Source organism: Cynocephalus volans, chromosome 5, assembly GCF_027409185.1.
Source record: "Cynocephalus volans isolate mCynVol1 chromosome 5, mCynVol1.pri, whole genome shotgun sequence".
Classification (NCBI taxonomy): domain Eukaryota; kingdom Metazoa; phylum Chordata; class Mammalia; order Dermoptera; family Cynocephalidae; genus Cynocephalus; species Cynocephalus volans.
In genome coordinates, this window is record NC_084464.1 from 24276797 (window position 1) to 24304457 (window position 27661).

General features: G+C 42.9%; 1 protein-coding gene across 1 annotated transcript in view; it reads right to left on the reverse strand.

Annotated features, from left to right (window-relative positions):
- Positions 1-555: 555 nt before the first annotated feature.
- Positions 556-27661, reverse strand: part of NEDD9 (neural precursor cell expressed, developmentally down-regulated 9) — a 44309-nt gene continuing 17203 nt past the window's right edge. Inside the window, exons 2-7 of the mRNA XM_063097082.1 lie at positions 26231-26677; positions 9201-9302; positions 8619-8720; positions 6571-7812; positions 5089-5178; positions 556-2836 (exon numbers count right to left, since the gene is read on the reverse strand). Coding sequence (XP_062953152.1) covers positions 2327-2836; positions 5089-5178; positions 6571-7812; positions 8619-8720; positions 9201-9302; positions 26231-26677 — 2493 coding nt within the window. The 3' untranslated portion in view covers positions 556-2326. The remainder of the gene's footprint in view (positions 2837-5088; positions 5179-6570; positions 7813-8618; positions 8721-9200; positions 9303-26230; positions 26678-27661) is intronic.

The window sequence follows — 27661 nt, forward strand, 5'->3', positions numbered from 1 at the left end:
TATATTTAAATATTTTATCTATAAATCTCCGTAGGATACCTGAATGAAAGAGTGGACCAACCATTAACAATTATGATTTACATGGTTTGCTTATAGTTTATATAGTTTGTTTTTAATTATTTCTTTATGTCCCTTCCAGAATAAGTAGAGTATTTTCTTTAATTCTAAAATGACATGACTGGTAACATCCATATTATGAAAACAGACATCATCCTACCCGTCATTGAATGTTTAGGCTGGTGAAGAGAGGCCTTGGTCTGGATATTTGAATTTGGCAATGTACATAGATTCCAGAGTTTTCTTCAGATGCAAATATAGTCTGAACTGACACACACACACAAAAAAACCTCTTAATTTTCCTAAAACAAAATCCAGATCTATAGCGCTGAAAAAATAATCATAATTTAGATTTCTATTTTAGGAGTGCCAAAATAAGCCAATATTTGATTCTGTGACATAGACAGAAGTATGGAAAAGAAAACCCAGTGGCTATGAAAACAGAGATCTAAAAATTTAATGGTTTAAAAATAGTCTCTACATACAAGATGGCAAGAGAATAATACAGATTGAACATTTTGGTTTTTGAAAATGTGAAATGTCACCACTAGCTGCGAACAAGTCTGTCACCTCCTAAGAAATACACATAATACGGTGAAATCTGCAAAGACACACTTTTTAACTTCTGCAAGTGCTGATTTTCAGCAACCCCCTTTTTGCACACATACTTACTTGTAATATAACAAAACAACTTTTAATCTTCTTTTGGCAGAATAGAACTTTGAGGATTACAGTAACAGTTGTTTTGAAAAGCACCTTCTATGATAATTCACACTGGCTTTTTTTTTTATCACACTGAGATTATGCATTCCTTTTTCTTAAATCCTTTCCTGTTCCAATGATTTGGTTGTTCAAAACAAGTAGCTTAGTTCAGTCAAGTCATACATTGCAAATAAGAACATGTTTCCAAATAGGCTGGAATAAAACGATTAAATAAGAACTGGGCTGAAAAACCATAGATAACATGCTTCTTGGCTTGGTAGTATGTGAATACATTTACCACTAGGTAGGAAATACTTTATTTCATTTGCCCTAAGATGAATCTGATGGGTGTGGTGTCTGTGCTGTGTCAACACCAGCAGGTGGAATAGATGCTGTGACAAGCTGTAAGATGGTGGTGGGGTTTATACACCAGGATATTGGCCATACGGAGTTGTAAAGATTAGGCGGACTCTGTACAGCTGCTCTGAGTGTCAGGTCTGCATGTATGAGTTTTAAGACAGTGCAGGACCGAGCAATGAATTCTCAGGATATGCCTGTTGGCTCTAAAGTTCAGTGACCAAGAAACTGGCCAGTTTCCCTCAAGTAATGGGGGTAATAGCACCTAAATGAGTATTAAGAGTCAGAAAGGCCTCTGCTTACAACTGGCAGATGAAACCATCCTTTTATTTTGTGGACAGACCAGTCTGATGTGTCTTTACAAATTCCTGCTGCATATAATAGGGTTTTTACAACTCTGAAAAACATCCTTTGGAAAACCTCATGATTGAATCACTTGCAAATGCACAAGATCAAATAGCCCCAAGGAAACAAGCACTCTCCTTTTATTGTGACTTCTTCTCAGAGCTGAAACAACCCAGTCCTATACGTGTGTCTCTCCTCTTTCCAGCAGCTGAAACATTGTAGCTTAGATTAACATATACTTTCTGAAACTTGCTCTCCAAGAGGGCTGTTTCCACCGGAAGTGGAGCATTTTGCCATAATGTGTTCAAGGTGGTCAATTTCAAAGGGGTTTCAAAATATGGACAGGCCATGCCACCCATGCCCCATTATTTCAGGGCTGAACACATGCAAATATACTACACTTCCCAGGATTTGAAGTGCCAGGCTCAGAATCATCTCTAGTCATGCAGAGCAATATTAGAACTAGATGGTTTGTTTTCTAAAAATTAAAAGAAAATGCAGCATTAGGAGGTGCTTACTAAGGTGCTTCTTAATTCATATATTTTTTTAATGGAATGTATCAGACAAACAACTACAAACAAACATGAATACACAGGCATACACGAGCACGTAGACAGTTTCTGTATAGTTTAGGTCTCAGATGCTTATATCTATACCCAAGAACCACATGGCAAAAAAAAAAAAAAAAAAAGATTTTCCTCTCCCACTCCCTGAATTTCTGAAAGTTGTCTAATTCACAAAATGTTAAAATATTTCACTTTCATATAAAATATCTACAAAAATAGATAACATTTACAAAAACCAGACAGTATTTCCAGTTTTCCTTAGCAACCGATAGCTCAGTCCCTTCTTCCTCCTCTTCCTCTCAGAACGTTGCCATCTCTAGCAAAGAACGCTTGAACAGCTGAGCATTCCGGGACAGGTCTGTCACCTGGTGGACCATCTCCTGCAGGGCGGGAGTGCTGGGGTAGTGCAGGGCCGCCATCTTGGTCGCCATGACTATAGTCTTGAGCTGTTCGCACAGCTGGTTGCTGGAGTTCATCACTTTGTTGCGAATGTCCTGGGCAGCCACTTGTCTCGTCAGTGTGTCTCCAATGAACACCAGTTTGTGCGCGCTGAGGATGACAAATTTGCTGTGTGCCACGAAGATCCGCGGGGGCTGGGCCGAGCTGACACAACTGAAGAGGGCATCGATGGCGTTGAGAAGGGAAATGAAGTGGGTCTCACACTGGTCATAGTAGAAGCAAAGCAGCTGCCGATCCTGAGCTCCCACGCTGCTGCGTGTGGTCGGGAGGCTCTGAGAGGGCTTCCACTTGGAGATGTCATTCTCCACCGGCTTTGTAATTTCTTGTTCCAACAGCTGGAACTGGCTCAGCTGCAAGAAAGATAAAAGTTGATTTCATTAGGGCAAGGCAGGGGGGCGCAATGGAAATTAACCTGGGCTTGGAGGTATAAGATAGGGATTTTAAACCGTAGTAAGTGTCAGATGCTTATTAGCTGTGAGGCCTTGGTCAAGTCGCCTTCCTTTCCTGAACTGTAAAATGCAGATGTTGGGAAAGATGATCTCTAAGGAATCCTCCAGCTCAGACCTTCTGTGACTAGACTACTGGTTTCTTCTGCCCTCTGGCTGGAAGGCGGCTTAGGGTTTTAACCCCAGCCCTGTTACCTACACCTCTATGAAGGTTAAGTGAGTTAATATTTACAAAATGCTTAGAATAGTGTTTGGTACATCTTAGGCTCTATGCAAATGTTTATTGAATGTTGAGTGGTGGCAAGGCACAACTAAATATAGTGATCTTTCTGTCAAATAAATCACCAACCGTTTGCTCCTTCTTGGGGAAAAGCCTTGATTATCTCTTCAAGATGCTCAGATTAAATTTGAATTCATGACCCTTTTCTATCTCTCCTACTCTTTCTGTCAAGATTTATAGATACGTTATAATCCAGCACCACAGGGAAGACTAATGCATGTAAATGCACGTGCACTCATGCAAGAGAACATCTCTAAGTAAATCTGAATCCTGAATGTGCATCATGATACTTAGCCCCCCAGAGCCGTTAAAAGAAAAGGGACTTGCACAGAATCAGATTTCTTTTTTTTTCTTCTCATTGCCCCCAACTGGTGCATTATTTAAATTGCAATTATAATAATTTCTAGGTATTCTACTAAGACTCAGGACAGACCTCTTCTTTGTGGGTATGGACTATCTGTGACGTGAGCTTGGAATGCAGTTAATCTCCCACCCTGAGGTGGGGCTGAGTCAGAGCAGCTTACCCAGCTTCTCCCCTGAGAAATGCACAGCCAGTTTTACTTTTCTATGGAATCTGCTTTTTTCTTAGGAATTACTGTGGTTTCAACAAGTTCTCTAAAGCCCTGCAGTCTTACCTGGCCAAATGCCAGGGCAAACATAAACACATACATGGTGATGTTTCAAGGTATTTAAAAATAACGAATTATATTTCATAGAGGTTATGCTTTTGCAGATATGTTCATCAATATATCATCTCATTAGATGAGGGGAACTCTCCCATTTTATAGAGAAGTAACTTAAGTTCAGGACAGTTACGCGGCTTGCCTACGGTCACAAAGATAGCTGGTCAGAAAGAAGGATTAGAACTCAGGTTCATGTTCCATGCCACTTCATTTACATTTTTTAAAACTGACAGGCAGTAACTGCACATACTTATGGGGTACAGAGTGATATTTTGAGCCATTTCACTTCATTTCACTCCTTCTTAAAAGGCTTGGATGTTCTCAATCCATTTTTCTTTATTTTTATGCCCTTGTCCTAGCAGTATCCTGCCCAACTCATACCAACTTTTGAAGGAACAAGCCCTGCCCAAAGTCCTTGGTAAACAGGCTTGGATATATTTTGAAAACATTGCATCCTACCCATAGATTAGACCAAGAACACCCAAGCCATAGGCTTGTGTTCTATTGAGAGGTAGAGAGACAGAGATAGAGGTAGAGATGGAGATAGAGAGTGAGACAGAAAGATTCATAGAGGAAAGTACAGTCCAATCAGACTCTTTCTTAGGAATTTGATGAGCCACAGACAGAGCTGACCATCAGCTGAGGAAGCTGAGATGAAAAACCATCTATAAAAAGGGCTCTGAGTGGACATTGATGGGTTCTGTAAAGTTACAGGGGAGCCAAGTGAGTAGATAAGCAGAAAATAGGGGAGAATGAAGCAGATTGACAGAGAAAAGCAAAGAAAGTACAAGAAAAGGAGGTAATTTATAGACCTAGACTCACCAGACTTGGCCGCGTCTTCATTTTCTGTCCTTGAATTCCCTGCAACTGCCTCACTGTATAAAACTGTTTGCTTGGGTTAGCTTGAGGGGGTCTTGTTTCTTGACACCAAAAGCCTTATCCCAAACAGTTCTGTATGACAGATGTGGAGGCTTAGCCTAAAAATATGGCCATGGGGATGGAATCCAGGTAACCTGGGTGGGCAAGGCTGTAAACCTTGTCTTTGTTCTCATACCCTGCCTGTTACACACCCTGGAGCTTATTTTTGCCAGTGCGCTGGAAGGATCAAAACCACAATCTTTTGAAGTTATACCTTCCCTGCTAAGTGGGAAATCTCCTCAACACCAAGTAGCTTTTGTTCTGATTGAACATACCTGATGATGTTCCAGCTGCATCTCGTTCTGTTTGATGATATTCTCTTTTTCCAGTAGCTCTTTCTGCTGCCTCTCAAACTCCTCCTTACCCTATTATTTTTCAACATAGAGAACACATTGTGTTATCACTGTGATTCACTTGCTAACAATTTCATCGACAAACACATAAATACCCTCTCATTTTCCACTGCCTAGGCAATTGCCCGCATGCCCAGTTAGGCCCTGTGAACCCCAGACAGGGATGACATGTTTCTCGGCCAGACTTGCAGAATCACTGCGTGGGCTGAGGCTGAAAACTAAAGCCCGTTTCCATGTGGTGTGTCTCTGCTCCACCTTACCTTTTTTGGAGAGCTACCCATGATCTCCTTCAAATAAGTACTATTTCTCAGGGTTCTTTTCTAATAGATTATACATGAACCCAATAAACCTCCAAATGCAGGTCTGCATATAGTCCACATTTCACCTCTAGCTTCTTTGAATCATCCGTAGATCTCTATGCTAAACTGGTTATTTCCCAAAGTGCTGAGCTGGACAATGGCGAGGTGACTGTTCAATGCCTCCATCTACTCCCTCCCTCTCCACTCCCTTCCTCAGCACCAGGTCTGCTCGGTTCTCTCTCCCCGACTCTCTTGCACTCAAGGGAATTTCATAGTTTACTAGTTCTCGGTATAACGTGTGGCTCTCGGTCAAACTAAAAGAATGGCAGAATAAGATAGTCAGCCAAATTCTAAATAATGGATCTTGGTAGAGTGTTTTCATCCCTCAAAGTGAAAGGGCAAGGTGTCAGGACCCCAGGTCAACTTGGAACTTGTGGAATTTCCACTTGTAGGAGGCAGACTCTGACTGTATAATTTCTTACAGGCGAGTTAGGCTCTAGGCCAATTGGCAAATGCCCAGTCATCCTCTAGGTAAGGCTGAAATGAGATGGGGTTAGGTTTCTCTGTAAGTAATAACACACACTTGCACACATACACATGCACACAAACCGTAGAGCTAGAGGGCCCTTAGAAATTCTTTAATGCAGAGGTTTTCAATTTTTTTTCTTAACAGTGAAATCTTTTTTTTTTCCCCAAATAAGGTATTATATGGATCTATATGATAAAATAGAAATAGAAGTGGGGCTGGTATTATTACTAGAGGACCCAGTGTCCTACTTCGTGACTCTCCTCCTACTCTCCTGAGCCATATCAGTGGGATCTAATCCAGCCCTGTATGTCATTCATTCTGCAGATGAGGAAATTAAAGCTCAAGGAGATTAAAGTCAGTCACGCAATTAGTGTCAGAGAAAGAGCCTAGAGCCGAGGACTCAGGACTGTCGTCCAGTGGTCTTCCTACTGTAAAACAGCACCTCCAACTGCCAACCACTTCAATTACCACCAATCATATTCTCTCCCTGGGCCATACAGCCACCCAGCCGTTCAGGCCTTAGTCCCAGGCTCCCCGATTGTGAGGGTAGGTGTTCTATGAGTTTGGCATCTTTACCTGTAGGTGGACATAATCATAATCATCCATCCAGCTCCTCTCAGAGCCATCACTGCTGCTGCAGTCAGGTGGCTGGTCCTTGCCCAGGCTTGAGGGCAATGGCTTGCTGTGGGCCTGGGCCTTCTGGTCCCCAGCAGGCAGCAGCTGCATCTGGGAGCCCCTGTGTGGGAACTCAGTTGAGTTCATGATGCTCTCGGGCCCATTCTTCAGAAGTGAGCTGCCTGGGCCTGGTTTGAAGAGGGATTCTGCGTTGGTGTTGATGGTTGTGGTGAGCTGCTTGGTGTCATCTGGCACTGTCTTTGCCACCATCACAAACCGGTCCAGGTCATCACACTTGTTGTGGGGCTTGTTGATGGCCAGGATATTCAGGGACCAGCTGCACTCATTTAAGTCATGGCTGGTCTGGCTTAGGATCTGGTGGGAGTCCTCGACTCTTTGGAGCTCTCGCTTCATCTTGTTGTGGAGGACGAGTTCTGGGAGGCAGGAGGCATTTGCTACGGCTCCCTTGGAGAAATGGAGGTACTCCCTGAGGAACAGCTCCACCTTGTCCACCGCGGTGCGTATCTCGTTGACGTGTCTTTCCATGTATCCGTAACACCGCCAGTCTGTGGTGACCAGCGCCATCAGGCTGGCGACGCCCATCTCCAGGGCCTGCTGGAGCCGGTGAAGTCTCTCGATGGCTGTGTCTGGATCCAGGAAGAGCCTTTTGTCCTGAGATGGGGAGGCTGACAAGGAGGACTCCTTGGAGGAGGTGGAGGACGTGGACATGTTACTCCTGGTACTGCCTGTGCTGGAGAAAGACAGCCGGTTGATCCCATCCACCACGTCCCGCGTGCCCTTAGCGTCTGGGGGGTTGTGCAGAGGGACATCGTACACACCGTCTCTTTCTTCCGGATTTGCTTTCTCACCAGTTTCTGCTGCTGGCTCAAGAAACTGGACTCCCCGGGGAACGTCATAGGCATCGCTCTGAACGGCCATCGGTGGTCCCAGCGGCGGGGGCGGGTAGTTCAGGGGCAGGCTTGGGTGTCTCCGCGCCACCGCTTCAGCAGCTCCTGGAACATCACAGTTATATTTGATGGGAAGGTCCTTCCCCAATGGCTTGGTGTTGGTTGGGGGGATGTCATAAGCCCCCTCGGGCCTCATTTCCGGCCTTCCAGCTTGTCTCACCGGAGGTGGGAAATCATACTCTTTTTCCTTGAGCCCTGCTTCGTCTCGGCAAGCGGAAGGTGGAATGGCATATACCTGAAAAGGAGAGAGAAAACACATCACCTGCTCAGCTGGCTCGTGGAACATGCAGAAACCGAACCGTCTGTGAAAAACTCAGCCCAGAATTCTCAGTCCTCTGTCTTCCGCCCCTACCCACAAATAGCCTCTCCCAAGGCTCTGCTCTGCTGTTCTCACTTCCCTGATCCTCGGCCTCGGTACTAATGCATATGTGGAACCTTCCTGGCTGAGCTGCTCTCCCATGTTTCTGACCATCTTCTGGGAATCCTTCCTCAGCTGACACCTGCCAAGAGGGAGTTTACACTACAACACACTGGACTGGGTGTCAGAAGACCTGAGGTCTCTCCCTGTTCTCCCTGGTCATTGCACCAGCTGTGTGATACCGAATAAGTTACTTACATGGTCCGAGACCCGTCTCCTTACCTGTAAAATAGAGATAACTGTGTTTCCCGTGCAGGCATACCCCAGAGAATAACAGAGCGAGTCAAGTGGGGGACCTCATACACATGGACTGAGGAAGCGGTAAAACCCTCTGCAGAGGAGATATACTAGCACTTAGCTAACTGAACTAATCATCTTCCCTTCCAATTGGCTCTCCTTATGGAATCCCCCCCTTTTAAAAACGGGGGCCCCTAAGTATAGCTAGAGTTATCTTTTCCTTTGTTTACTCTTTCACCAAGACTAGCTTTTCCCCTTTGGGGTTTGCCCTTCTTGTTTTATCCCAATAAATGAACACACACACACACACACACACGCACACGCACACGCACACGCACACACACACACACACACCCTTCTTTCCTGCTCTACAGTAGCTCACTTACCCCTTTAGGAGGGAGGATGTCATACACTCCTTGAGGTTTTATCTCTCCTACTGGAACTGAAAACACAGGGCCTTTCACTGACGAGGGAGGGATGTCATATACCTGAAAAGAAGCACTTGAGTTATCCAGAATGGAAATGTCTTATACTTGTCACGTTTGTGCTACTAAGTGTTTAGTTTTTTTCCAGGTTATTTACAGGCTTGATCTTTGGCAGGATTCCATGTCATCAGGGGTCGACAGAACTTTTCTTTATAAATTTTGTGTTTTTTGACTTAGATAGAATATAAAAATGATCTAAAGTGAAATATCTACACCATCGGTATTTTAAACTGTAATTTAAGTATTACACTTCCTAAAATAAAATGACAAAGCAACAAAAACTTTTCAGATAAAAGACTAGGATTTCTTGATAAAGCAAATTCAGATAACATAATTTAAATAACATTAGCTAAAAAAAAAAAAAAAGGCTCCTTATACAACTTAAACAAAGCTTCCAGTGAAATATACACAATTTGTGAACTTCCTTTTCTCTACAGCCCTTAAGAGCTGCTGGCCCCTGGCAACCACGTTCCTGGCACGTACCCCTTGAGTGGTATGGGAAGGAGGGATGTCGTAGACGTCTTTTTGGTATCTGGATGGGTACTCGTACACGTAGCCATGGCCTGTCCTCATTGGGGTTATCACCTGTGGGCAAGAAGACGCAAGGTGTAAAATTCCAAGCCCAAGTCTGCAGCGCGTCACCTAGCTCCTCATCAGGCAAGCATCCCTCATCTCTCCCCATAAAAAGAAAGAAGTGGAAAAAAGAAGGAATTGGGAAAAGGAGGGAGAGAAGAAGACTCCAGGTTAATAAACTTTTAAATCCCTCTTGAGTCCTAGTGAGGAACAAGTTCCTGAAATACCTCTATTATCTTCCTCATGGCAACAAAATCACCTCAGAGTTGGTCAGACAGAGTCTCAATTCCCAAGATATACTTTATGAGACATTTGTTTTTAAATTATGAAAGTCCCAGATGATCCGTCTGGAGTATCCAAAGTGCAGAACAATGAATTTTTTTTCTTTAAAGGTTTTGAAACTATTTGTAAAGTGAATACTGCAAACAAGAGTTCAGCCACTTAAAATCCCTCTCGTACCTTCCTCAGTGTGCCTCTTCACCTGACATTATGATCATAACTACAATTCCATGGGTGGCAAGAGCACTTTTACAAAGCCAGTGTTCACACAGTGCTGTCCTTAGGAGCCTCTGGGAGCTTTCACTCCAACTTACGAAATACAGAGTCTGAGAGCCACCGGGAGCAGAGTTCAGGTCACCTGACCTCTGGTCTCTAATCATTTTCCCATTTCCACTAGGGAAGCAAACATCCCTGGCGGTACCTACGTCCGAGGGATGTCAGAAGTCAAATAGACTTCATGACTGTGGCATCTGGAACTAATGCCACGGAAATGACTTTCACCCAACAGGCTCCTGTTTTAATATTTATGTATTTCACTGGTGTCCTAAGCATGGGTAGAATAATTATTTGAACTTAATTCATTTTGAAACATATTTAATTCTCCAAGGGCTTCTAAACTGCCAGGGTCTTGTTTCTGCCTAACTCCCACTCCCCAAATCACTAACAGTGCCCACCTCAGGTATTGCCCAGGACCTCTTTGAGGAGAACAGACATTGCAAGTTAGGAAGAGTTGGTCGTTCCCTAAGAAACCGTCACCTTTTATCCTTTCCCCGATGTGAAAACCCTGGCGTCAGGCTGCCTACAAAACTATGTGAAAAATGCTGCACGTCTGTCTTCTGCTGAAATGGGTGGAACTCAGCCAAACACGCCAATTCCCTTCTCCCCGGGGGCTCTAAAATGCCTGAGTTCAATTTGGTTTCAAAGCCTTGGTGCTTAGGATGGATTATTTCTCGTAGTGAAGGTAAAAGAGATTAGTATGCCATCAGTATTTCCATCAACTCTCTCCACTGTCTCAGGTTTGAAAAAAGGAAGCTATTGCTTCAAGCTTTGTGTGAATGTAGCATGTAGAACAGGTTTACAGACTGTGCTCCTAACGCCCTAATGTACTTTTTTTTTTTTTTTTTTTTTTTTATCACTATTGTTCAGGAGAGAAATGAAGACCTTCTCAGTCTATTTCATCAGTTCCTCTATTTATAGTTCTCTATTGTGGCTTTATCATAGAACCTGCTCCCAACGCAGCTTTTGCTCACTCTAAAAGTTTTTAAGAGTGGATTCTACCCAAGGCTGCCAACTTAGTGATAATGCTAATGGAACACCAAGGCTGGTGATGCTGAAGGCCAGCTTCACTGGTCATCTTTCCTTTAAAAAAGGGAGGCAAAGGGGGGTGGTGTTGGTGTCTGAAAATAGCACCAGGTAAAATGCGAACATATGGCACGACCTCAGCAAGGCGAGACAGCGCACAGGATCTTGCCTGCCTCGGTGGACGTCCCCTGGCAGACAGCATCAATGCTTCCCGGTATTTAACATTTCACTTCCTGACAAATGTCACAGAACCCCAACTTGCTCTCTCTTTCTCATTTAGAGGATGCCTGTGGTCATCTGGTTTTTAAAAATGTTACATTCCAAACCAGTCATTTTCCTTGTTTATGCATTCAGAGAAACAGATGGTGAAAACCGCAGGGGAAGAAGCCAACGAGATACAACCTCCCCGGTTCCAGCATTCCGGAGGTTACGATCTAATTCACTTTGGGCCACAAATGGCATTTAAATGGAACCAGCGTTTTGCATCTGGTCAGACACATCTAGGGCACACAGAGATCTGCATTACAATGTCTGAAAGACCAGGGGGCTGGCAGTCTTCTACTTTTGGGCATTCTCTGCCTCCATCCCTCGCTTGGGTCACTTTCATGCCAATTGTGTGTTCTCTGCTCCAAGGAGGAAAGTGCTGACTGAGCTGTAGCTTACAAAGTCTCCACTTTTGTGGTTCATTAAAGCTATTTCTTCCTACTTGACATAATTTCTACTCTTTCCTCACTCTACCTCCCAGAACTACTGAACCTCAGCCTAAGAGGCACATCAAGGTCTGGCTAAGGGGACATCGAGTTTGGAAGAATTCTCTGGGGCATTTGTACGATGAGGCATTAAAGGAATTGCTACACAAAGGGCTTTTTTAAAACTAATTTTCTCAATGAAATCAAGTCAGGTTTTTCATTTCCTTTCTCCCTCCGTTTGTTTTTCTTTTCTGCATTCCTTTCATTCTGTGTATTTATTTATAGTTACAAGGGCTTAGCCTCACGAATTACCAAACTGACCTCTTAACTCATTAGTGTTGCCACAAAGGGGGCGAAATTGTGAAGTCTCCTGGGGCTCTGTGACCACTGAATGCTACTGCAAGCGCTTCCCTGATTGCTGGGCGGAGGATCTGCACTTTCCAAATGTGGATTTTCTGTCCTGAGGAGAAATCCAACCTCGCTGAGATGTTAGTATATTGTTTTTGTCAATTAGTGGAAGAGTCCCAATGCAGAGACTTGGGGAAGAGCTCTGAAGCAGAGAAGGGGCAGAGGAGACATATAGAAAAGCAGGACTTCACGTAAATCTCCAAGGCTGGACCCTGGTAGGGTAGGATCAAAACTCCAAGGACTGGGGTTATGTTAGTTCTCTAATTAATCTGCTTACATAAAAACAAGAACAAAAACTTGGCCCACCCCACCCCACTCTTTGATGGTGTTTGGTTCACACCGTTTTGAGCCTCAGATCCTGGCAGCCCGAGCTGGTCTTGGAGATGCTTTAGCTACTTTCACATCTCAATTCCGAGAGCCATGTGTGCTGAAATGTTAAAGAAGAGAGTCTGTGTTTGGGGAGCAGGGAGGGCTGGGGACACTGAGAGCCTCCATGTGAGCATCAGTCAGTTCACTGATGTTTCCACGCTGGTTAGCCTGGGCTTGAACCTGTGGCAGAGCGAGGTCCTACGCGCACACGCTTGTGGGGACAAGCAAGTAGGTCGTAGGGGACAAACAAGCCAGGCTTCCACGTTGGGGAGACAGAACTCACATCTCTTGAAAGGAGGTGGCCACTCCTCCACTCCAGCCAACCGCCGTCCTGAAGAAATGTGCCCCTGTGTTGCCAGATCTTTCATATTTTCAGGAAAAGCCAGATATCTGGATTTTTATGTGAAATCTCCCGGTTTTCACAGTGGGCTTGAATTTTTTTTGGGGGGGGGGCTCGAATTTTTAAAACATCACCTAGGCCAAACTAGTCATGTCTCTGATCCCCAGGCCAGCAGTCTTTGCCTTCATCTGTGTATTTTTGCCCTCCTTCCTCAAGGCTTTGAAAGCCTCTTCCCCAAACTCTTTCCTAATTCCAAGCCTTGGCAAGACCTAATGACTCCATTTCTCATACATGCTATGCACGCCCACACCTCTGTGCCTTTACATGCTGTGTCTTTGTCTAAGATGCTGGTCTTTCTTTCATTACAGTTAAATTTTATTTGATTTTCAAGGCCAAGCTGAATGCCCTTCTCCCATGAAGACTTTCCCAGATAGATAAAATATCTCCCTCTTTCATACTCTCTGAGCATGTTATCTACACATCTCTAATGGTACTTATCACTGTGGTTTGACTGCTTGGTGCATCTCATCTCTTCTTTTAGCATTTTGGTGTCAGAGACCATTTATTATTCATTTAGGTATAAATAGCAGGACCTAGCCCAGTGTCCTGAATATAGTTGGTCTAGGATAAATGTTTCGACTCAATACATTACAGACTAAAGGAAACTCAAGGCTATTCTTATTCAAGACGGTATAGAACTAGAGAGGATACTAAACAAAGTCTGCCTACATAGGATACACTTAATTTCCAGGTAAGCCAGCTCTGGGTTGAGCAGGACCTGTGGGATAAGGGGCAGAAGTGTGTTAACAGCCATGCTCGATAGTGTTGGGCAAGTGAGGGAGAAAGCAGAATGTTAGGTTAAGTTGAGGAATCAGAAACTATGTCAGAATGCACCACCAGCTGGGGTGAAACACTACTGGAGGCCAAGGAGTGCTGCTAGATGGGTTTCTTTTCCCCAATCAAGCCTGTATAGGACATGAACACCTGGGTTCTTCTCAGCCACAAGCCAGAAACAGATGGGAGAGTGTTTTGGAAAAACAAAACAAAACAAACCCTGCTTTCTACCTCGACATCAGAAGGAAAATACAATATAATGGAATAGAAGTCATTCTTGCTTTAGTTCTGAGGACATGTGACAGGCTTGTGGCATAAGCAGCTGTGTATGCCCCATAGGGTCTTTAGGCCATCAGAAGAATTAGGTCTGAAGAGGGGAGTGACAGACAACATGAGCTGGACTCAGGAAGAGCTGGATCTAAATTCCGGCTCTACCACTTACTAGCTATGAGAACGTGACCATGGTACTTACCTGCTCTAAGCCTGTTTTCTTGTTAGTAAAACAGAAATAATAATACTCACCTCATAGGTAATTCTAAGTAATAAATGAGATGAAGTACATAAAGTGACTGGCACAGAGTAAACCCTTAAGCCTTAGCTATGAATATTGTAATTGTTACCCAGGTTATACGGATTTTATCTTTGAACTTTGACTTCCGGAAATCACCGACTAGGTAATTCAGGTTAACCATCCTGCTGAAGACAACTTAAAAAATGAAGAGAAGATGTAAAAGATCTTCTTAATAGCATCAAAGAGTTAAAAGATAGTAAAGAATTGCCAGGTCAAAATTTGGGACAGAAGGAATTCTCCTGAGAAAGAAGTGAGGCTGCTCTTTCTCTGGGGGCATCTGCTGATCTGAAACAGGGGTCTGAGAGGTGATGTTGTGTTTTTTACACCTTCTTTGGGTGAGGGAGAACACTGGGCTTCAGGGCTCACCAATGTAGAGACCCTGATAAAACATTCCCCACTTTGGGTTGGAACCCTAAGGACTACATCCAAAAGTAAAGATTAACTGGAAGTAAACCCACCCTTGTACAGGCTGAAGGCAGGCTTTAAGTCATCAGGGTTGCTCAGAACATCTCAAAGCATGAAATTAGATTTATGTGTGCCTATGAGGCTGGCAAAAGGAAACAAAGTCCTCTCTGGAAGCAGAGAACATCTTTATAGGCCTCAAATTATTTCTACAAATATTTTAAAAATACAATGTCCAACTCACAATCAAAGATAACCAGGAATGCAGGAGATAAGATGATAGTAACAGGACAGATGGTCAATTCTTGCTTTCTTTCTAATATAATAAGGATGTTGTCTGTGTCTCAGTAATCACAGATCTCAAGGCTGTTTGCTTACAAAATGTTTCATGATTAAACCATGGGAAAAAACAAAATTTAATCATTCTTAGATTTAAGTCAGACAGAAAGAAATTAATCTTCAAAAATGCATAGTGTTCAAAGCAAGGTCTGAGGGGCAATGGGAATTTTAAATCAAAGCAGTACATGACAAGAAACTTTGGCCCTTGATGACCATCTGCAGATTTACTTGGTTATTGTTTGACACTGGTCAGATCAGCATTGCCGCCATCACTGATAATTTCAGCAGAGTGGCTCAAGACACTCTAATGGAAAACCCCAGGGGAAAATGTCCTAAAGGTAATGATGTTTATCCAAGAGAAGGACAGTGAGGCCACCAAATCAGGACACTTTATCAAAATGTTCAACAGAGGAGGCCTTCCCAGTGGAAGACCACAAGCTGTGTTTGTCAAACGGATCTTACCCAGAAGTAGGACACACGCTCATCTCTCTGGAAGGTCTAGAAGTACAGCATTTTCTCTCAAGATAACTTCTGTCACATGGTGCCACTTGTGCCAAGGTCTCAGCAGGTCTACCTGGGGGAGCTTCTTTCCTTGGGCATCGACTTCCTATTCTTAATGCAGAGCTGGCTGGGAGCCTGGGACTGGGCAGAGCAGCTACACTGGAGGCCACATGTTTAGGAGAACTTCAGCTTCTCAGCTGCATGCTGCTAGCTCAATGGAGCAGGGAGGAAAGTGAAGAGGGAGCAAACAGCCACCATTCATGAAGGCCAATCTCAGGCCCCCCAGGAACCCTCAGGTCCTGCCGAGTTTTGCTTCCTTCTGATGCCAGCCTGCGCTCACCTGCTCATTACAACTTCTCAGCTCTCCCCTCCAGCACTGTCCCGCTTTGACTCCTTTCCCCTTTCCATATGCTACCAGCAACCCTAAGGAAGAACAAAGCAGTAAAAAAGGAAACAGAGAAATCCCACCCTTTGAAAGGAAGAGTTGGTGGAGTGGATGAGAGACAAGAGATGGGCTGCGGAGGAGCACAGGTAACTTCAGCAGCACTGGTCATGCTCTAGTGTTTTATTATTATTCATGGTTCTACTGTGTCTACCTTTGTATGCAGCAAAAATTACAAAATCACAAAAATTTTTAAAAAATATAAGAAATTTTACTTGGAAGGGTTTTCTTCCAAGAGAATCATGGGACACAGAAATTAGAACAGTTACAAAAACTATAACTTATACAACTGTTCTAATTTCTGTGTCCCACGATTCTGTGTCTAAGTCTCTACAGTCCAAAGCAACATCAGGAATGGCCTGAACTGAGCAATCCATTGCCTCGTATATTTGGATAATGCCTCGATTATTGTCCAGTGGAGTTTATCCATGAATAAAGCTGAGCAGCAATGTGTGTAACCAGCTTCTGGTGTTCTGCCCTAGGGGCTAGCCAGAAACCAGACAACCCAGGTACTGCTCAGGGTAATTGATGCAAAGTTAAAAAGTGCCGCTGTGCTGTAATGATTACAGTACAGATTTATAACCTCGCCATTGGTAGTTCTGAGACTGTCTGAATTCAAAAGTATGTTTCACTGATTAGCAGTCATCTACTTGCATTTTTCTTGGCACATGTGGAAAGTAAAATTAGACTGCTTCCTATTTCTAATGTCCCCCTCCCCCAGTCCCCGGATTTATTTATATTACCTCTCTTTGGGTTTCATGTACTAACAAGAGTATTAAGATTTCCAAAACTGCCTGTTGGAAAGGGACTTATTTCACTTAGATGCCCTTAAAAAGCATTAACAAAGCCATCACAATATTTATTAGATTTTATAATAACCTTTGTCTTAAATGAACTATTTGACCCCTTCCCTTTAAAGAAAACACTAGGAAAAGAAACATCACCATTATCACTGCTTGGCCATTAGCACTGGGAACCAATTTTCAGATCCTGCAAAGTTACAGAGGTTTGTCTGTTTGAAATCAAAGATTACTAGTTGCTTTTCTATGACCAGAAGAAAAGCCACATGTTGCTTACCCAGGATTTATTAATTCTCGGTAAATTCTCTCTGGCCAGCTTGGGTGTAGCAGTGAGCTCATTTATTTACTTGCATAGCAACAATTTAATGAAAACTGAGTCTGGCCTCAAAAACACACCCTCACAGGTCACGTCCATGGTTAACCCTTTCTAATGCTTCTCTTGTGCTTGTGAAGATTTTTACCCCTCTATTTTGGGGAGGTGATTTAGTTTTCTTCAAAGACATTTTGATGCCTGGTTTTATGCTAGAACAAAGTCCTTCTGCTAGTCACATCTAAATCATGGCCAGCCTCTTTTTCCAAATGAGGAAAAAGTCACCACTGAAAGCTCAGAAGTGGGACGGGGCTCTTGGGTTGCTTTCATTCGACACAGTGTTGGGCTGTGAAACACTCAATGGAAACAGTGCCCCGATTGTTAAGCCCCAAGCATGTCTCTCCTGCTGCTTTCAGGAGGCTCCTTGTGCAGCGAGTGCTAAAGTAATATTTAGTTATGGAGCGACTGATCGCCAGAAAGCAGCTAGAAGAATTTAACATGAAACAACATGACGGGAAATGACGTCTGGGTTCCTCCAGTGGTTGAGGTCTTTCTCAGGACAAAACCGAACACAGCTTGTGACAGAGTTGGGTACAGGAAAGCCATTTTTTTTTTATATCCCATGGACCAAAATGTTCTTTGAATGAAAACTATAAAAGGCACACACATTTTGGCTCTTTTGATGTCCAAATAAATTCAACAGGACACTGAGCACTAAATCTAGATTTTGAAATGAATTTTAGACAATGCCTACAGATGCCCCAAAGGGGATGTGACTATAGAAAGGAGGTAAGAGTCAAGACTTTGGGGACCCAAATACCTATTCATATCATTTCTTCCTAAATAGGAGACCTCTCATGGCTTCGTTGGGAGGAAAGACGCAGTGGCTGGTGGGCAGCCCACTCATATGGCAGAGCCCTGTGCCAGCTTCCTCTGAAGGTGGCTGTCGTGTTGAGAGATACCAGACCCACTAAGGGCCTCTGCCAAATTGAAGAGGATTAAACAGAGGAAAAGGAGCAGAAAACAGCAAGTTCAGGACAAAGTGCTTTCTTAGATCTTGGTAACAAAGCAGGGAAAGACAGTTCTGCTTAATAAGGGACTCTCAGGAAGTTTTCTGGGGTACAGGACCCGGGTCTGTCAAATATTGATGCTTCCTGGCTCAGCACACCCTGACCCCTGCCTGGTGTCCCTGCCAGCTCTTGCTGTCTTCTGGAACGGCTCTGTCTTCTTAAGGGCATTGTGGTTCTGCATGGGAAGGTGGGCGGGATCCTAAAGGAAGGGTAGGAAGGATCTGCCAAAATTTAGGGGTCAAGTTGAAATTTATATCAATGCCTGAGTGTTTTTTCTTTTTTAAAAAAGACTCAAGGTCAGGTCTTGAAAAGTTAATTAAACTTTTCAAGTGTTTCTGGGAAATAATCAGATAAGGATAACTGGATCATAAAATTTTAGCGAAGACCATTAGGCATAATCCAGTTTTACTAGCCATTTCACAGTTGAGGGAACTAATGTGCAGAAAGGTTACTAAGCCTGTTACTAACAGAAGTGAATAAGACCCCTGTTTAGTTGGTCCAGCAGTCCAACTTATCGTTCTCAATGTTCTGTTACTTATACTGGCAACACACATCAGATATTTACTAGAAATTTACTACTTTTCTAATTGCACAAATAAATACTCCCAAAGAAAGTTACTTCCTTCTATGAGAAGCACAACCTGAAAACTGGGTATCTTATGCTTTTTGGGGGGGGGGTGCCCCATTTATCAGCAAGCTCATTCTGGGTGATTTGTCTACATCTCGTTAAATAAAGGTATCCATCTGGAGCAATCTGAAGTTATTTGAAAAGATGATATTTCCACATGGCAGAGAAAGCCAACGGAGCAACATTCTCAGTGGTACGAGTCTGGACATCACCCTAAGACCTGCTCAGGACTTTGGGATCAGTCTGCTCCGAAACTGACCACTACAGCAGCCGTGGCTTGAACTTCTCGTTAGCCTATTCCCCGGACCTAAAGTTGAACCTTCTGTGGCAACTTTAATAATCATGTGGCCACCAGGATGCTATTTATTAGCCTATTCCCCGGACCTAAAGTTGAACCTTCTGTGGCAACTTTAATAATCATGTGGCCACCAGGATGCTATTTAGCACCCAGGATTCTGGTGAGCTGGAATTGTTAATAAAGTATGTAAATAAGCCCTCTTATTTTAGGGCTTGGCAACATCAACCATTAGCTTGGATGTAAAAATCATTAGCGTCGGAGTCAGACGGACGTGGGCTCAAATATCGCAGCAAGTTAACTTCAGCAAGTTAACTTAATTCTCAGGCCTCAGATTCCTCCTCTGCAAAGTGAAGGCTGCAACGCACCCCTCACAAGGCTGCTGAGAGGATTAGATGATATTACGTGTATAACATCCCTAACATAAAGCCAACGCTCAAAGGCACTTTAAGGTCACCCCTCTCCTCTAGTTCTAAAACTATGTTGCGGCATGAGATGGAAGCAGTAAGTAACTTAATAACATCACTACAGTCTACACCGTCAATTGGTGGTAAATTTGAAAACAAAACTATTCTGACAAATAACGCGTTCCAGTGTGCCATGCTTTAAGAAAACCAAATATTATAAAAATTATTCAAATAAATCAGATGTGATTATGGCATTCTGTGGTTAATGTGATCAAAGTCTCCTTTGCTTCAAAAAAAAAAAAATGATGTGTTGTGGGGTCCCTGTAAGGAGTAGACTACTGGGTACTCTTCCCATGTTACTGGAGGTACATGTGACTTCCGGGGAAGACACAGTGCCCCACGTGAGTCACACCTGTACTTCTTAAGCAGGAGTGGCACACCTCTCTAGAAGTTACGTTGACAACTAGATTTATGACACAACTACGAAGAACGAAGTGCTTTTGATTTCTGACAGACTTTTTAGATCTGTATTTTGCACGATATACTTAAACAAGTCTGTTTTTAAAGATGTGTTCAACCAATATTAAGTTTCAGCTTTATCATTAAGTAAAATAAATGTTTTCTTCTCTCTCTCTCCAAAAGAGTGTCACCCACTTAGCCAGACAGAATACTGCACACAGTATTTTACCTATTCTCTATGATAAACACAGTCACTTAGCATGAAATCATTGAAAAAGAAAGATTAACCTCTGTTTGCTTTGGTGTGGGTTTATGAGGAGTGACTAATGCACTCTTAGAAATATGCATTATCTATGAGCTTTGTAACAAAGTGCAACTGAGTTTGAAGGCTTTGGCATTGACCAAATAAAAAGGACCTTTGTTCAGTTTTAAGATGTTACAGTTTGCTCATTCTGCAGGTGTGGGTGATTCGTCTGGGAAAAGATACTTCTCATATTCAAAGTGAGCTCATAAAGTCCTGCCCTTCAAGTGCTCAAGGACTTCCAATTTTGTGTAAGACTTATGATGTATCTTGATTCTTCGGGGGAGAGATGTTAGATGGAAGTTCAGTTCTCTGCATAGTCCAAAAAGACATATATTGAGGAGAAAAATTCCCTTAAATTAAGATGAACTTTATGTACAAATGCACAATTCTGGAACATAATTGTACTTTATTGAGTTTTTGATGGAGAAACCAGAGGTATACTCTGCCCCAGAAGTATCTTTCGAGGCTTGGATGTATGTCTGTTGTATGGGTGTATGTGTGTGTAGGCAAGGAATAAAAGAAAGTGAGAAGTCAGACTTTATCTTCTTTGGGAGGTTTCATTTCCTCTAAATCTATTTTTTACTTGTTGGTAGACAAATCATACCACTAATATATAGCAGTTATTTGGCTGGTATCTGAGCGTTGCTCTGGGCAACTACATTTCACAATGCCTCAGATTCCAATAAGGGGAAGCCCTTGGTTCCTTAGCCAACGGCTGTGTGTGTGTGTGTGTGTGTGCGCGCGCGCGTGCGTGCGTGTGTGTTTTGTAATGACTCAGTGTCTAAGAAGGTACAAACATTGTAGTTAATCTATTTCTGGTTCTTATATTACCTTTCAGGAATGGGGCTGGAAGACCTGACTAAGATCTTCGAATCATTTCCTACCAACTTTTGGCTGTGTCCCATTTTGGAAGGTAGAAAATGGTCCTTCAAGATGACATCAAGGGGTCCTGCTAAATTTCAATATTACTTGAGTTTTTTGAGTGCCACCTCAAAGCAGTACTTGCCCCAGCCTAGACCATCATACACATTATAATGGCAGGCCATTACATATTTTATTTATTGATTTTTACTGAAACATAATGAATTGTACATATCTGTGGGGTATGGAATTGGATTTTAATACCTGTGTGCAATATGTGATGCTCAAATTAGGATAATCAGTATATTTGACATTACACAATGTAATCGTTCTTTGTAGGCCATTACATTTTTAATGAGCCCATGGGCTCCCTTGAGATCCAATGTGTACCACATTTGGAGGCCATAGACGAGAGAAATTGCTGGGTTGCAGACAAAGGCTTCACAGAGGAGATGAACTTTGACATGGGTTTTAAAGAATGAATAGGAATTCACAGCTAGAACACAGGGGATAAGGCGTTCTAGATAAATCAGAGCACCTGCAAAGGAAGCCCGCTAACTCCTCACTCGAAAAATCCCAGTTCTCCTGTTTAGGTGGCTACAGAAGAGGTATCTAATCTCCTCTAAACAGGGCAAAATGCACGAAAGTTAGTCCATCAGACAAGCCCAACCTTACATTAATCATGCTTTCCTTCGGTTGCTCTATTATTGTGTATAGATAGTTACAATTACAAAAAACAGGTGCTGACATTCTCAAAGGTCCATCTGAGGGGAAATTACTGTATAAAATCTGACACCTACACACCAGACAGTAATGAGCTGGACGGGCAGGGTTTGAACAGTGTGAGATGATAGATGGATGATAAGATCAGAACCACCTTTCAGTTAAAGGTTAACTCAAATTGAATACTTTGCTTCTTGCTTTTATCTTGTTCATTCGTTCACTGGGTTGTAATCTGTGTGCTGAAACTTTGCTATGTGCCTGGGCTATAGCAGTAAGGAGACAGTCATGGCTTCTGCCTTAATGGAGCTTATAATTTGGCCCCAAACTGATTTTTGGAAGGAGACAAAGCAAATCTAATTCTACCAGTCAGAATACAGAGCAACATGTTCAAAGAATAATCACAGAAACACATAAAATTCACCATGCAGATCAAGCATGAAACGGATGAACTCAGAAGGCAGTTTTACTGATCTTTGAAGCAGAGAAATGAAGCTATTTTCGACCTTTGTAGGCCTTTGGCTTTTGGACATTTGGAGGCTTTGCCCCAAACCACAGTCCCAAATTAAGCAGAATTTTTGCTTTTAAAATATTGAAAACTTTTTTCTTTTTTTATAACTCACTTTTCAAATTATTTGAGTATGAGTAACTCATTTAATTTAGAATTGCCTGTGAGTTCTTGGCAATCACGATGCATATTTAGAAATCTTTGCAAAGTGAGAAAAATCTAATGGACAAATTGTTTTTAAGTGTAACAATTAATGGGTTTGACATGATGTTGTTTCCTAGACTTTTATCTAAATGTTTATTAATTTCTATTTTGTAGTTTTTGCGTTTCATATTTTGGAGCCAAAACTTTTTCTTTTTCAGCTTTCAAATATTCTCATAGGCCCTGGGCATTCTGCCTACAATGTCTAATGGATAAAACAGCCCTGCATACAAAATTCAGAGTGAAAAAGACCAATGAAATGAAATAAAGGTGTCTGTGTATATGGTTTCTGGAGAACTTTGGGAGTTCTTTTCCACCATCTGCAGAATTCCTGCGGAACTAAAGGGAGATTCACACACTCAGGAGTTACAGCGTACGTGCTAGCAGTAGAACATTTGTACGTTCATCCCTTTAATACCCACAACAGTTCTATGAGGTGGTCATTATTATTCCCATTTTTCAGATGAAGAAACCAAAGCTTAGAGAAGGTCTGTAATTTGAAAAAGGATATACAGCTATGAAGAAACAGAACCAAGAGTCGGCCTAACTCCAAAGCCCAGGCTCTTTCCACAATACTCATGTTGTCCCCCAGTTTCATAAAAGGGTGGGGATTACATGACTCTTGCTCTTTGTCTAAACGCTGATTTAATCAATGACGAATGTCAGTTAATCTGGATGGGATGCAAGAAGGTGGGTAGAGGCTGGACTTTCCCAGAGAGTAAAGTCAAGGTGATAGAAGGCAGAATTCACTATCTTTTTTTTTTCTTAAGTGATTCATTAGTAGAAAAAGTCATAGTGGATGAAACTTCTGAAGCCCACAGTCTGTAGCAACATAAAGGGAATCTTGAACTATGGAAAGTCCCAAATCACAATCAGACTGGAAGATATCCAATCTCCTTCATGGTCTCTTTACACTGTTTCTTAAAGTGTAGTCCTGGACCACCTTCCCCAGAAATATGCAAAGGGCTCAATAAAATGCAGGTTCCCGGGCCCCAACCAAGTCCTACTGGATTAGAATCTCTGGTGGGAAGGGCCTGGGAATCTGCATTTACACTCACCTTTCAAACTCTCTGGGTGATTCCACATTCATTAAAATTTTAAATCACACTTTGGTGGTTCAAAATAAGATCCACTGACTCCTCATTTTCTTGTTTAATAGTTTTAGGGACCATATCTTAAACTACCAGAAATATGTAGTTGTGGGTTCACCACCATTTCACAGATTGGAAATTAAAAGAGAAAATGAGCAAGTGAGCAAAGAAAATTAAAAGAGAAAATGAGCCAATTGCTTTGTTTAGTAAGTCAGTAAAACTGCTAAAATGAAGGGAAAGAAAAAAAAAAAGCCTGATCCCCACTGCACTAGGATTATCTCTTGTGCTGTGGCTTAAGTCACGAGTATGATTCTCTTCCACTGAGAAGATCCTAAAGCCAGGAAGATGTGGACAGAAGTTTTTAAAGCAGTCGCTATTACCTGGAAGGTTAAAATCACCTCTTAGCAGCTAAGCCATCTCCACCATGAAAGGAAGGAAGGAAGGGAGGGAGGGAAGAAGGGAAGAGTGATAGGAGGGGAGGAAGGGAAAGAAGAAGGGAAAGGAAAGGAAGAAAGAGGCAAACTCACTCCCATGGGGGTGTGAGCCAGAGGTCAGGGGAAGTGGACAGAGACAGGCAGCCTAGAGACCCAGAGGCACCAGGATGCTGTCAAGGGGAGGTCAGGATATCTGGAGAGCGCTTGGTATTTGGCAGGAAAGGAGCTGGGACCACCCCCCCTCCCCATCTTGGCCATGTTACCACCTCACACCCCACTACATGAAGACCCTAACTCCAGGCATTACCTGCTCCCCAGCTCTGGTTGCTGGAAGGGCTGACAGAGGTGACAGAAGCTGGCTTCCTCTACAGGACTCACCTCCCTTTTGCTAAACATAAAAGCTTCCACTAAGTGTAAAATTAAAACAAAACAAAACAAAACATGGAGTTTGAGTGTCCAAGGGTCACCCCAACTTCTTGACATCAATCCAAGGGAAGGCGAGTCAAAAAGTCTCTGCCCCCTAAAGGCGGGGAGAGCCAGGGAGAAAATCTGCAGTGCAGTTATGGCAAAAGCAACGGGAAGAAGTCTGAGGTCTCAGACTTCTCAGACTTGGAAGTGAAAAGGTCGCGCCTAAAATGGAAAACTTGTTACCTTCCTGCAGAAATAAACTATGACTTAGGTTTAGACTCCACCACCTCTCAGCCAAGCATCTCCTGTTCTGGCCTCGCGTCTGCCTCACCTAGCTCAGATGAGGGAGAGCTATTTTTAAGGTGCGAACAACCAGGACTGAGAATGAGAGAAGTTATTTATTTATAGTGACACCTTTCAACTGCTCTTTTTCCCCTCTGTAGATAGAGGCCAGGTTCAGCTTACCCTTTGAATCTAAAACTGCTGGGGTAAGAAGAACGTTAAAGAGTCATGGCTTAGTCTGTCCCCTCTAGCCAGGGATTGTTGTTGTCCTGAGCAATGCAAATGGGAAATCGATTGACCACCTCTTGAGGAATTCCTCCTATTGGACATACACTCAGTTATGCAACACATGTGCTCTTGAGAAGTGCTTTGTAAAACATAATTTTTGTACAGAAGGTGATTTAAAAATGCATTAGTGTTTTTATTTAAAGGAATTCAACAATAAATCTTTATCTACCTTTTTTTTAAACAAAGAATTCTAATATCATGCAAATGGATATTCCCTAATTTATATGCATTTGTAAATTTAGACTTCGTATTAGATTTTCTTCAGGCAAGGCACATCTGTACTTAGTGCTCTAAGAGTCAACAAGCTGTTTCTGGTATCTAACTGCATCTTTCCTCCTGTAATTCTGAGATATTTTCTTATTCTGTTCAATTGACTCATTCTTACTACCAAACCTTGAAGGAGTCATTAGAATTTGCTAGTAAATGAAAGAGAAAATCTATCCCTTGTAACACTCACAAAAGCATCATCTTGGTTTTGGCCATGACCCCTAGAAGTCCACTGACATTAATTTCTTCCCAGCACGTATCCCCACCTGACATTGTCATGTTCGCTTGTGTCTCCCCTACTACAATGTAAGCATCCCCAGGGCTTTGTTGATTCTTGAATTCATCACTGTATCATAAGCATCAGAAGTATACGAGGCATTCAATATTCATTTTTCAATTAATGCATTTCTATTTATCTCAAATTGCTATGGTATTTGGGACTACACAGGGTGATGAAGAGCTCCCCACTTTTTAAAATTCTTTTAACACTGATGCCTTCCTGCATGTCCACGCTCCTTATTATCACCCACTGCCTTAGGCATTATCATAGGAATTACTTTAAGGATAGGAGGACAGCTTCTTTTCAAACTCAAGTGTATCTATGTCTTTTCAGTGAGTCAAACCATAAGAGCCAACAGAACAAATTGGTAGGCAGGACCTACTCCCGGCTTCTTTTCTCTCTCTACTTCTGGTGGGCTCTTTGTCCAGCCAAGCCAATGGGGTCATGATTCAGTTTTTGGCCAAGGAAGGGTCCTTGCTGCATTACTGTGCTTGTACAGGATTTGGTGTCTTGTACCATTCAAAGAAGAAACAGAAAAGACTGGAAACAGTGTGAGCACAGATCTATCAGAAAGAGAAACAATTTAATGTTCCAGTATGACCCAGAATGACACAGGAACTTACAGCGGCTGTGGATCAATAGTACCTGGTACTTGCAACTCAGGAAAGTTTTGCTGACTGATGAATGGCGAAATGATGCAAAAATGGTGCCTGAGCTAGGACACTCAGTATATTTACTTCTTGGCACTTTCAAGTTATTATTTTGGGAACATCCTATTGCTCCAAGTGCAATGGGAAAAAAAGAAAAAGAAAAAGAAGTAGGAACAAAAATCCAGTTAGTCACTTACTCACCTTTTTACTTAAGTGGGGACCATTGGTCCCCCCAGTGCTTCTCTGTACTGATGGTGGCACTTGATATACACTCTGTTCTTGGCTGCCATGGCCAGTGGGTACTTGGTAAATTCCCTGACTCTGGTAGGAAGGTGGTACTTGGTAGATGGTGTCGTGAGGAGCAGCCTGTGGGTTTGGCACTTGATAGAGCTTCTGTTGGCCAAAGGTCTGGTGCATTAGTCCGGACGCAGGCTGGTCGTGGCTAGAGGAGGTCTCCTGCATGGGGCCAATCAGGAGCTTCACCCGGTTGCCTGGGACAATGCCTTGCCGACCGTGCAAGGAGCACAGCCACCATCCTTCCAGTCCCCCTGTGTTCTGCTCTATGACGGTCAGGATGTCTCCCTTGCGAAAGGCCAGTTCCTCAGCACACTCGGGGACATTGTCATATAAGGCCCTTGCCATAAGATTCTAGGAAGGAAGGAACAGAGGGAAATTGTGTTAGAATACCAGCTCAATCTCTTTAACACCTACAGCCCATGCCCTTCTGGAGAGGCACCCTTCCTGGAAAGAGAGAAAAATAAATCTGAATAATAGCCTGTAAAGAGAAAAACAGATGGTGCAGACAAAAGACAGATACATACATACTGTGTCTGCCACCAGTGACATCAGACTGCCTCCTCGGAAAAGCTCAAAACACCAGAAGGGTTCTTTCCTCTAGCGGTAGAGGCTGTGCCAAGGAATTCTGAGTAGCACTGTTAAAGAGTTAGGGAATGGTTCACGACACAAAACGTTTTTCTTCCTTTTTGAAAGTGAGCTTGCAGGAAAAAAAAATTCCAAGATATCCAGATGTACCACAACGGACATTTCTCAATTTTTTCATATATTGGAGGTGAAAAGACAAAGATAATCCCAAAGACACACACTACAAATGGCATTTATATTTGGTGTTGAAATATAAACAAAAGCACACATGTATGCCTTGGCAGGGCTTAAAAAGCTCATTCTCAGATGGTCGAGAGGTCCTTGGATCTGGGGAGAGTCTACAAGTGAGGCACACAGATACGCATGACTACTGAGCACGGAGCACACAGTGACAGCAGTCTCCATCTCCAGGTTTGATGGCAGGAAGCTACAAGGACTTTATTAGGATGCAGGTAGATGCCAACTCTTTCTCTTTTGGTCTTTTGCTCGTACCTTTCCTGACGGCCTCCCCACCCCACCACTTTATCACCCACTTCTTGAACCTCACCACTCACGTCTGAAAGCCTGAGCCTTCCCCTTTCATGGGCCCACAACACTCTCTCTCTGTATGAAGGCCTGTCTGGCACATTCAGGACTAAGCAGACAGCCAAAGTCAGGCATTCAGCATAGAGTGGGCAGGCAGTACGTGCTGACATTCCTGGAAGCCTTTCAAAGGCTCTGAAGATCTCATTTCTTAGCGTTAGTAATGTT